The sequence below is a fragment of the Leguminivora glycinivorella genome, chromosome 4 (assembly GCF_023078275.1).
Source record: "Leguminivora glycinivorella isolate SPB_JAAS2020 chromosome 4, LegGlyc_1.1, whole genome shotgun sequence".
NCBI lineage: Eukaryota > Metazoa > Arthropoda > Insecta > Lepidoptera > Tortricidae > Leguminivora > Leguminivora glycinivorella.
Window position 1 is genome coordinate 13,710,924 of NC_062974.1, and position 12,995 is coordinate 13,723,918.

The following is a 12,995-nucleotide window of genomic DNA, read 5'->3' on the forward strand; positions in this document are numbered from 1 at the left end:
ATACTTTACCAAATATAATAACTGTATAAGATAAATAAAGTCTAAAATAAAAAAGTTCGTCGGAAACACCAAGAAAAATGTGTGCTCGATCAGATGGCGACACAGTTACACTTTTGGACATATCAGCTTAATAAAAAAAACTGATATTTAAAATTTCTAACTGATGTTCTAAAAGTGGGCAGGAAATGCACTGTGATTCTAAATTCACTTTGACAATAATCCTCTACATCCATTCTCTTTGACTTTCCTAAGCGTTTACGACCATTTTGTAGTCCAGCCGGCGCGTGCTGTTTCAGTTGGTTGTTGTTGGACTCGCAAAATTTTAAATCATTTGCCAGAGTACATATTATGATTTCCAATATTTATATAACGTTTTTTACTGGCATCTTAAATTGAGTGCAAATCTTCTTGTATTTACTTATAATTTATAAATGTTGCACTCAGATTAGCGCTCACCTGAGGTTGGCAAGTGATTGGAACAGCCTAGTTCTTGTGCGGCGCCGGCCGACAGAGCGATCGTCGGCTGCGGCTGTAATCTTCGGTAATAAACGTAATAAAACCGCCAGCGCACACAATTACACGTTCCGCTATTCCTCAAATTCGATCACCTATAATCGATGAAACTTCACTGATTCGGTGAATTTTGTATTATTTTTTAATGTGAATATGTAATTATTTTGAAACTAATTTTACATGAAGATTACATTAGGTAATCTACGTATTTTTAGATATGTATAAGCTTTAAAATTAATTTGGTTCATTTATGATACAATAATAGATTTTAGTACGCATTCTGATAGGGGTAAGTAAATATAATAAATTAAGGGAATACAGCTAAATAAAATAAATCAGTTTTACAAAGTTTGAAGCGGAAATAAAATCCGCAAACTTACCTACTAGCTGAGAGCTGTGAATAACAAATCACGATATTTTATTGGATATTGGATGTGTGAAAAGAGAAAAGTTTTTGTTAGATCCGTTTAAGACAAATGTCCCTTTGTAGATGGAAAACTGAGGGAAGAAAGGCGATTTATCTAAAATACCCATACAATTTAGGATAAAATGTCGCATTCTCGTCGCTTTCACTTTACCCAAATTGGATGAGTCTGGCCTCAATATATTTTCTGGGGAATTTGTTTGACGTGTAAGTTGAGGATCCATGCATGCCAAACAAAAGCATTTCTAGGACAAATTCCGTCCTTGTTTACGGTTATGACAGAGTAACTGGCCGGTATTCGTTCGAAGTCGGCGGCTGTATATTTCCAAGTTGGCAGGAGTTTGAAGATAATAGACATTGTGTGTGAGGTCGATAGAGGCGGCCATTATTCCTCGGCGGACGAGGGTGTTTTTGGAGCCATAACTTATCTCAGCTTTGGAAAAAGTTTTAACAAAGTTTCCGTCGCGAGAGTGGAAAGTGTTAGGGAAGCTTTAGATATGGGACGGCATTCAACAAGTGGAAGGAATAATCGCTATCGGGGCGCGATGATGAGCCAGCTGGGAGAGCATAATTGGCCGATAGTGAGGCTCGAGCGACGGCGGCGGCGGGAGTCAGCCACTCTCACATTCACTGCGCGGCGACAATACCAGCCAAATAGAATTTAATATTCATAGAGTCGACGTACGATTCAGTGAATTCATCGTCCGCACCTTGGACCCGAGTCTCGCATATAAAAGACCTTCCTCGAGCCCCTGGGTGTACTTCAAATAATTCGTCTCGGAATAGCTGCTGCACTTCAAAAGTAAGGGAAGGGAATCCGAGAAAAAATTCACGCGTTGTTTCATACAAGGGAAATTGAAAATACCGCCAGCGTCCGCCGGGACGAGGTGGCAAAGGTTGAATTTCGAAATAATCCCCGGCCAATTTTCGACGCTCCTACTAGGAGCGGTAATCGAAGTCATCGCAGAGAAGAGTGAAGTTGTTTTCAATTGTAACGTAACGCTGGGATTATCGCCTCGGTTTGATGGTTTGGGTTTTGTATGGGGAGAGAAAACAATATTAGGTAGGGTTGGCGAATAATAAGGTGTACGAACTTGTCTGATTGGCTTAGTATATTTCGTCACGTTTACCTACGATTTATTTGATATCCATACAATTATGGAATACATATTTTTATTTATATGTTAAGCTTGATATATTACATATAGGCATATTAATATCCGTATGTTCTATTGTTTTCCCCATAATTAATTTTTGAAAATGTACTGAGTAGTAGCATGTACTGTAAACAAGGTTGCGATGAGTTAACGACATTACCATATCGTCACTACCTTGAAAAAAACTTGTATCTCCTTCGGTCAATGAAAATAAAAATGTAGTAAGTATGTATGGAATGCATATAGAGTTGCGGCGTGAGCGACTGTGCAACTTTATGTGCGAAATGTCATTTGATATTTGTCAGTCGCTTTTCGGTGAAGGAAAACATCGTGGGGAAACCGGACTAATTCCAATAAGGTCTAGTTTACCCTTCGGGTTTGAAGGTCAGATGGCAGTCACTTTCGTAAAAACTAGTGCCTACGCCGAATCTTGGGATTACTTGTCAAAGCGAACCCCAGGCTCACATGAGCCGTGGTGAACGTGAACAACGCAAGGAGGATGATGATGATAGAGTTACAGCGTTTTAACTTTGAGTAATATGTAGTGTGAGATACGATATTTTTTGAAAGTAAGTACTGACGATATGCGATATGATTACCTGTATTTCGTGGAGCAGTTCTCGCTCGTCCAGTAACACCACGCGGCAGGCCAGCGTGCGCGGCGCGGGGCACAGGCAGTCCATCATCCTGCTGCGTGCGCCTGCGCCCTGCAACAACATATAACAAATATTACCAACATGTTCAATAATTTGTGTTTGGTATTCCATTTGGAGTCCTTGAAATATCCAAGGTTTGTCAAAAACTTAGATACTTATAGTTTCAATAATGGCTCCTTTTTAGGGTTCCGTTGTTGGATAGGTATTTAAAAATGAATAAGGGTTTACTAACATCGTTTTTTGATAATATTTATATTTTCGGAAATAATCGCTCCTAAAGGAAAAAAAAGGGCGTCCCCCCCCTCTAACTTTTGAACCATATGTTTAAAAAATATGAAAAAAATCACAAAAGTAGAACTTTATAAATACTTTCTAGGAAAATTGTTTTGAACTTGATAGGTTTAGTAGTTTTTGAGAAAAATAAGGAAAACTACGGAACCCTACACTGAGCGTGGCCCGACACGCTCTTGGCCGGTTTTTATACCACGTCGGTGGTAAACATATAGCTTGCCTGATGATGGTAAGCAGTTACCGTAGATTTTGGATTTCAGCAAATACAGAGGTGTTACCTATAAATGCGAGTTGCCGACGATTTTGAGAGATGTGGTCCTTTTTGACTTCTTTCTTTGCTCTCCGAAACAAAGCTCCGATATCTACATATAAAATAAACTATTTTTGACCACCTAACATCTTGATTTGAGTGATTAAAATAATTGCCTAATACTATTTGAAACACTCTCAAGGTACTTTTGCTCGTTTGGAGATTAAAAAACGTGTATCGTGCTCCCCTTTTTAGTCTTTAAGTCTATTTGATTCAGAACCTGTCGAGTTATCAAGGAACTGTTGTTCCATAGAATAGTGTAGCATTTAGTGCAGCAGCATGGAGTTTAAGTAAATCAGCAAAAATAAAGTCAAATATAAACATCCTAGTTATAATTTAACTTCTGTTCGAGAGTACGTTTCAAGCATAAATCCAGGCTATTTACTAGATAACACGAAACTGCATAAATTCGGTATGCATTTTGCGCTTTAGGGCAAATTAAAACCCTTGCAGGTAGCTTATACAAATCCCAGTATTCTGACCAAAGCCAGAAGTTGTTTGCAGTCAATTACGGAGTTATTTGGATTTGCAGTCAGACTCAATAGTAAAATCACCAAAGGGTTGGTCGAAACCAAATATATACTCGTTAAAAGTTAGTCGGGGAGAGCGCAGGGTGGGTGTGTTTTAACAATTTTGTTTTAATTAGTAGCAGCGCCCTCCCTAATAGGCGTATTCGATTCGGCGGGTTTTTTGTGATCTCGAAAAGGTTTTTCGTACGTTAAAGTAACAGGGAGGACCGCGTTCGTAATGAATGTTTGGAAAACGAAAAATAGGAATTGGAACGTGAAATGGCTACTTTTGAACCTGAAATAAAAAATTGCCATTGGAAATACTGAATGTGATATTTTACGTGACGATCGGAAGGTCAAAAAAGATTACTCATGAACCTAATTGCTTAATAACACTTTCATAAAATGAATCTTGTGTTATATTTTATGAATGACACGCAATTAATTAAGATTTTACGTGATGAGCCGATGCCGTATTATTTACGGAGCTCGAGTCGACTAAGGTTTATTAGATCTCCCATTTCAATTTTGCAGTTGTTAGACAATTAACTGCCAGAAACAATTAGATTTATTACTTGCCTGTTTGTTTATGAAAGTTATATTAATTTGAAGGACTTATCAAGATGTCAAATTGTTGTTTCGGCAGGTACAAGATACAAAAGTATAGACCATCTGATAATACGCTTTACGCTGTAAATAATTAAATAAATAAATAAATATTGGGGACACCTTACACAGATCAACTTAGTCCCAAACTAAGCAAGCCTTGTACTATCGGTGCTAAGCGACGATATACATACTTAAATAGATAAATACATACATATATACATAGAAAACATCCATGACTCAGGAACAAATATCTGTGCTCATCACACAAATAGATGCCCTTTCCGGGATTCGAACCCAGGATCGCGGCTCAGCAGGCAAGGTCACTACCGACTGAGCCAGACCGGTCGTCTGGTGTATTAAGTAGCTCATACTGAGAAAAATTTACAATGTCCCTATTGACTCCCAAATCTCCCAATAAACGAAAAATTTTTTTGCTGTTTCATGCATTTTGGCTGGTTTGACGTTGCCATTTTCAATGAGGAGGCACACTGACATTTAATCCCGCCAGGCGGCGCCTGTGCAAGTGTCTAGGTATGTCACTGTCATTCATATGTGTGAGAGAGAAAAAAACATATCATCTTCTCGCTTTCACGTATGGACTGATACGGTGGCGCCATCTGTCATAACCTTTGAGTGTGCCTCCTCATTGTCGTGACATTTTTTCGTTATTTTGAGGTTATAACTTACGTACGTAGCAACATTCATTATGAATAATACCATAATCATTTCACTTATCATAGTTTATTGATTTTGTATTAAGCATAAATTTCAACTACAGCTGGAAATGGTTAACACAATAGATACAAGTTACGTTAAGTATAGTGCGATGTAATTTACCATTGTGACGTATAATGCAATGGCATTGTTTGGCAAGTACTGCCATAACTGGTACCATAATGTTACATTGGGTAAATAACAACGCTATTGCGAGTATTGCATAATGCGTATCATTGTGATGGACGCCGAATTTAGCAGCCATAGCCAGTCAGCCACAGTAAGTAACGGACGACAATAATACCTAAAACTCATTAAAAAAATTGAGACACAATAGTATCATCTTAACTAAGTACCTAAATTATGCAAAAGGTAATCAGCATTTAAAAATTTGAGCCAAGTTTTTGATATATTAAGATAAATAGGCATATAACCTATTACATGTAACGATCCTCCCGTAGACGTAACTAATAAATCCCTCGCTAAACATCGCGTAAAAGAACATCCAAACATTAACGCAACACGTTTAGCGCATCGCAAAACTTCTAACAACTAGACAAGCCAAGAACTTGGCGCAGCAAACAACGGAACAGGGCCTCTAACTAAACGTACAAACGTTGCGAACTATACAGGCAACTGACTCTGTCGCGCCAAGACGAAAGAAAGATAGAGAGATAACTACGGTACGTCAACGATTGCGCTTTTGGCTAGACGGCCAGAGATGGCAATACGAGCCATTAATCCGAACGAGCCCGGCAGAGATTAGTGCCCCCTGCCACCCCACACGTGGAAAACATTTTCCCGCCATTGTCTGGGGGCAAAAAGAGAAGTCGCAATTGACATCGTGGCGCTGCAACGCGGGCCGGGCGAGTACCTACCGCGCGCGATCTCGAGCGTTCCGAGTTTAAATTTACAATATTTGTACCTATTCTATTGTAGCGCGACTCCTTCGTCTCCTTCACACGAATGCATAGTACGAGTGAGGTACAAGAAGATCAGATATAAATCAATTAGAAAACTTCAGTTCAAAGTATTCGAATCAGACTCCTGGTTTTAATTATCTACACACCAAAACAAGGTCCACCGTCATATATCTGTGTGTCAGTTTGTTTCTATTTACGCGATATTTTCATTCTGTTTTCACCTATGAATACTGTGCTTCTTGAGGAAGATTGAAATATGACTAAATGTGATAAGGAAATCGGTATATATCTCGCTTCCTAAGGTGTTTTTCTTGTTTTGTCCCGTAAACCAAATGTCACTTTAATCTACAGAACACATAACTCGCAGTGTCATTAGGCCTGTCAGATAATGAGACCGTGATATTTATTTATATCTTAAGGAGATAAAGCGGCAGATTTACTGGTGGGAGCCTCGTCTTGTTTCCCCTCGCATCCGTCGTGGCTACCTAGCCAACGTCACAATTGCTTGCGTTTTGTAAGCCTTTCGCAGCTTACATACGTGCCGTCACGGAAGTATAACTAAAGCATGGAAGCCATGCTAAAATAAGAGCTCGGTGACATGTATCTTACTCACACCACACTATTACCTTTTTTATATGAGCGAATGAGACAAAATTCTACAACTTCTTTCGTTTTCTCGAAGGTTGTCCCTAAATGCTGATGTCAAAATGGACCTGGGGTCCATTTATTATACGGCAAAATTAAATATACGTTTGTCATTTCACACTCGGTCTCCATCTTTGACAACTGTACATAGTCGTATTATATTGGTTCGGATTTTTAGCGCGACTTCAATGGTCGTCTTGACGATATTTATTTATTTTGTGAGGATTTCTGATAGATCGTGGAAAAATTAGCTCAGTGTATATTTGTGATAGTTCCAAGTTTCATTTCGGACTATGGCTTGTGTGATCAAGTGTTGCAAATCACATTCAGGAAGAAAAGAAAACACGCAAGAGGTTATATCATTTCATCGGTAAGTTTCTTGAAATTTTGATAGTATTTATTGATACGACCTGACAGAAATATAAATGTACATATTAGTAGTTTATACAGTTCAAATCTTATTCAATTCTGTATAGATTTTTGCATATTTTTTGGAAGTTTTCTCAAACTCGCAAAGGTTATGTTTTTTGGCATAGTGATGTGATGTGTTTTATCGACCATGCAATAATAACCTATCGATATCCATACCTAAAAAACGATATGAATGATTATTGTTCTTTGTTATGATTAGAGATAGGCCGAATATTCGTTAAATATTCGGTATTCGACAAATTCGGCAAGTTTTTCAGTGTTCGTATTCGGCCGAATAGTTCGGTTACATTGCCGAATAAACGAAGTAAATAAATAGCGTAACCTGTTTCGTAATTCATCACATAATGACATCCTATTTCTGAATTCTAAGAAACTACCAAAGGAAGTTAAAAATTAGTTAAAATATAAAATTTAATAATTTTGTATAAAAGTAGAATAACGTATCTTAAAAAACAAAAACGATTTTTTTCTTATACACTAAATTATAGGAACATTAAGATAAATGTGTACCCATTAGCAATCATTGAAACGTTTTCAACTCTAAGCCCGGATTTAAAACATGGCTCAACCGAATATTCGGCCGAATGTTCGGTTCGGTAATAAACAGCTGAACCGAATGTTCGGCCGAATATTCGTATTCGGTAAAGTCCGTATTCGGCCCATCTCTAGTTATGATTCTCTTGTTATTTACTTATCTTGCAAATTCAATTTTATATATTTCTTAGATTTCCGAAGAACACTGGAAACACGAAGTTCAAGGTGCGATGATCGCGTTTACTCCCTGGACCCCACCAAAAAGGAGAAGGCCAAGAAGCTAAAACAGAGCCTGTCCCCAGGTCTCTATATGAGGGGTGAAAGTGAAGTAATGATTAATGTATGACTAAGTCTAGTCAAAAGTCATAATAAACGCAATTTGTACATTACCTTGCCTATTTTCAATATTAATAAAAGTGATAAATTTAATACATTTTTAGTGTCATTAGTTATGTATGAAGTTTATATTATTTTTAAGGTGAGAACATAAGCACGTGCAAAATATATCGATAATTAAATCGACACAGTCACATCCCTGGCTAAACACGAAATCTCACAAAACTGGCGACCACCTACCAAAAAGAGAAATAACTAGCATATATCCGTCTCTTTTCAATACATTATCTAATTCATAAGGAAGTCAAGGATGAGTATACGCGTTTCACACGATTTTTTATTAGGGAGGCTTGCGTGCCGTAGCCGAATAGCATTTCTACGACGCGAAACGAAAATGAAACGCCGCGAAAGGTAGTCTGGCTCTGTCGCGCCAATACGCAAGAGCGCTGAAGATATCCCACATAACGTCAACAGAAGTCACATGGCAGACAGAAGGTTCTTCCCATCGCCTTCCGAGGCTATTGGCAAACCATGTCTAATTTTCAATAATGCAGAGTTTTTAGACTATAATATAATGTTTATTCGTGTACTTATAACTATATCAAGTCAGACAGAAATCAGATAAAAGTAAAACAACAAATGGCATTGACGTAGTATGGCATCCGTAATTTTTTTGAACCTCTAGATCACATTTAAGTACATCTTGTTCTGCTAAGTACAGTAAGGGTAAAGAGGTAAATTAACGAAATTATAAAGTATAACTAGCAACACTGTAGTGGTCTCCCTTTCAAATCGATAAATACCAGAAAACGGGCGACACTACAATACAATGTTCCCTCTTTAATTTCTGCAATGTCTTGCCAGACTGTAAGCCAGTGTAAGCAACTATTCAGTAAATAACGAGAATAACAGCCCCGCGATCTTTTCCCCCTTTGTTCGAGATGCACGCGCGTTACAAAAGTACCGCATTAGGCCCGTTAATATAGAAACGGCAATATTCTCGCAGCGTACCCACGATAACATCGTTACGCACTCGTCAATTCATCACTCCGTTCTCACGAGTGCCTTTTCTCATGTGCACAAACGAGATTACCGACAATGAGCAGTTTGCTTGTGAGTTTTTTTTCGTTTAAGGTGTAATAATAACCTGTGTAGCTTATTAAAAAGTCTTTACAATGTAATGTAGGTACCTACAGTTCAGGTCGGTATGATTTCGCTATAAATCGACGAACGGCGCAATTAGAACTACTTACGTAAATCACTTAGACCCAAAGTAAAAAAAAGTAATGGTAAGTACCTTGTATCATTTTTAGGGTTCCGTAGTTAACTAGGAACCCTTATAGTTTCGCCATGTCTGTCTGTCTGTCTGTCTGTCCGTCTGTCCGTCCGTCCGTCCGTCCGTCCGTCCGTCCGTCCGTCCGTCCGTCCGTCCGTCCGTCCGTCCGTCCGTCCGTCCGTCCGTCCGTCCGTCCGTCCGTCCGTCCGTCCGTCCGTCCGTCCGTCCGTCCGCGGATAATCTCAGTAACCGTTAGCACTAGAAAGCTGAAATTTGGTACCAATATGTATATCAATCACGCAACAAAGTGCAAAAATAAAAAATGGAAAAAAATGTTTTATTAGGGTACCCCCCTACATGTAAAGTGGGGGCTGATATTTTTTTTCATTCCAACCCCAACATTGATATATTTTTGGATAGGTATTTCAAAATGAATAAGGGTTTACTGAGATCGTTTTTTGATAATATTAATATTTTCGGAAATAATCGCTCCTAAAGGAAAAAAAGTGCGTCCCCCCCCCCCTCTAACTTTTGAACCATATGTTTAAAAAATCACAAAAGTAGAACTTTATAAAGACTTTCTAGGAAAATTGTTTTGAACTTGATAGGTTCAGTAGTTTTTGAGAAAAATACGGAAAACTACGGAACCCTACACTGAGCGTGGCCCGACACGCTCTTGGCCGGTACGAATACGAACGTTAAAGAAGCAAGGAATAAAAACTTACTTCCAACTACTATTCTATATTCTTATTAAACTGTGATATTAATATCAGAGATAAATTTAAGATGTCTCCTCTTCCCTACATTCCAGGATACATAATGGGTATGTGACAGTGATCACATGTGGGAAAGGGAAAACAACGCGACCCCACGATACGAGATAAGTGCAGCAACCTGTCGGCGACTTACGTTAATGTAATAACACCTAACGAGGTTAACTATGACTCGCTATAGTCGCTGTTACGTGACGGTGGAATGAAATACGACCGGATTCGAACTTTAAGATAATGTTGTGATACGTCAAGCTTTAGATATGGATCGGACATGACGTTAATTCCTTGATTGAATTACTTACTATTTTTTCTGCATATATTATGTGAGTGTGTTTAGTAAAACGTCCCACTTTGTAGATTACCATTAAGGCGAAATTAACTTGTGTCTTTATATGAATAAACTGAAAAAGCGGCTTTATAGCAATCGACAAAGTGGGACGTTTTCCCGTGCATACTCACATTATATTTCCGACTGGCCTGCTTTTACGTCAGTAATTTAACGTCAAAATTAACCCTGGAAATGATACCTCTAATGTATGGATGTGTTAGGCCCATTTGCACCAACCACTTAACTCAGGGTTAGCGGGCTGTCATCTGTCACATTTCATATAAAACGGTGGGTTAACCCTCGGGTCAACCCTCAATTTTCGTTGGTGCAAGTGGCCCTTAGCGTCATAAACAACGTTTCTTCAAATAAAGAAGTGGACGTCTAACGATACGCAACGTTAGATCATGTCTTCCACAATGTCTGGCATGCCACGTAGATTTGTCAAATGTAGCCTTTAATGGCATCAGAATAAAAACCAAGGCAGGCGTCAGGGTGAATGTCTTCTTCTTCTTTGTTAGGGGCTAAGTAAGGCTTCTTAGCGCCTTATGTGTCACTGCGACCATTTCTGATCTATTGTGATCGCCACCTACTACAACTCTCGATCAAGTCCATGGTGAATGTCACATGCAGTCGTGTATAGTGTAGATATGAGTATAGGCATGAAGCAACATGCACTCATACTCATGTCTAGTGTTAGGTATGGGTATAGGCACGAAAAAGCCAATATGGCCAATTATCGGAGCGTTAGCGACGCCGCCGGGGTCAGCTTTATACGCTTTATACGTATAAAATGTCAATAATTGTTATTTTGCAGCAACAGTACGCTGCGAGAGTAACGAGACTATAAAAAACACGGCGATGCGTGTGTGCTGACGGTACATGATTATCATGCGGCTAAATACTCGTAAAGTCTAGAAACTTCCAAGAAACGATCTGTTAGGATAGTTTTCTAAAACGATTTAATAAATTAACAATTATTGAAACAAATAAATAGTAACATGATTCAATTTGCGAGTGAATCGAAACGGCCATTCGAACGTCAAAAAACGTAGAGATAGTCGGGAGAGAAAGGGACAGAGAGAGGAGGAATCGTGAGAATAACTGGGAGAAAAACGAAGGAGGAAAGATAACATCGTTGTATTATGGTTGTGTATTTATCATAATAAACTAAGATTTGCTACGGCGTTAGATAATATATTTTATCATTGATCATAGATCACAATATATTTTGATGTAAGTTTTGTAAGAAAGCCCTCTACATACGATGGTTTTAGGTTAAGTCAAAGTAGAGTCAACCTAATTTAACTTTGCGCCCCTTTCATAGACCAAAATGGAGAAGTTGAAGTTGGACATTTTTGACGATATTAAGTAGTGACTACAAATGGTTGATCATTGCTAACGCAACGTTACGTCAAACGGATGTTACTCTACATATATAAAAGCAAAAACGTTTTTCCTACACACAGAGAGAGTCAAGTAAAACCAAATAAAAGTTTTAACAAACTAAACCTACCTGCATAAAAAAATATTTTTCGCTATGTTAAACTTATGAATTCCGAAAAGTTCTATGTGAAATGAAATAGACCGTTCAAAACCATTTAGCGTTAGCTAGTTTTTATTTCAAACAGAGTTCACTTCTTTAATTTTATTTTACACCCTTTTTTAACATTTTATTACCAAAAATAATGCAGTGATAGTGATTCACCAACAAGCTTCATTAAATTAAAAGAAAATAAGATTGACACCTTTCTACGATACCATTTTTCACAACCTCATTTCCGCTTATTACCCAAAAACCAGCTAGGTACTTTTAAATAAATTACTTGATTACTTGAAAATAACGAGCGCTATTCAATTTTTACTCAAGTTCTAGGTATGTATCTAACTTCAGACCCACTCAACCTGGGAAGGCGTTTATAGGCAATAAGAATAACTTTTTGTTATGTTTATAAACAACCAACCCTGTTGTATTTGCTTACGTACAGTATCCCATAGCTTTTAATTCGTCAACATAAGACCTATAGGACATATTTTTGAGCAACTTTTATTTATACAAGCATACTAAATTTGTACACGTTGTTCACTCATCAACTACAAGTGTGACCTCAAGATATATTAAACAGTACATTCAATCAGTTTGTTGCTACACTGGTTGACATGAGGCAAGTTGTTGTTATGCATTTTAAATAATACCAAAGAGGTGCGAGCGGACGCCAATGCATACCAACACGCGCAGACCCTCGCATATTGATGGAGCTGCCCGCTTACACACTACTTCTACAACTTTATTGATTCGCTTTAATATCAAATCAGACAGATGACAGCAGTTCTCAAAAAGTTTGTACATAGCCACGTCAGAAAATTTTAATTGATCCTATTTTGTTACCAACATTTAGTAACATAAGTAAGTCAACTTTCGTAAGACATATACAGGATAATTATTATAATTAAGAAAATATAGATAGATAATCTTAGTGACGAAATAAAACTTACTAAAATCTCAATTCATCAAAAAAAATCTTTGTAACAAAATGGGAATAAAAAAACAAATTTAACTTTTTCCTG

General features: G+C 37.9%; 1 protein-coding gene across 4 annotated transcripts in view; it reads right to left on the bottom strand.

Moving 5' to 3' along the window:
* The window catches only part of LOC125225692 (band 4.1-like protein 4), a 116,286-nt gene that overhangs the window by 55,208 nt on the left and 48,083 nt on the right, over window positions 1-12,995 (bottom strand). For all 4 annotated transcript variants that reach the window (XM_048129523.1, XM_048129524.1, XM_048129522.1 and 1 more), the window contains exon 2: window positions 2,694-2,801. In XM_048129523.1, the coding sequence (XP_047985480.1) occupies window positions 2,694-2,780 (87 nt within the window). In that variant the 5' untranslated portion in view covers window positions 2,781-2,801. The remainder of the gene's footprint in view (window positions 1-2,693; window positions 2,802-12,995) is intronic.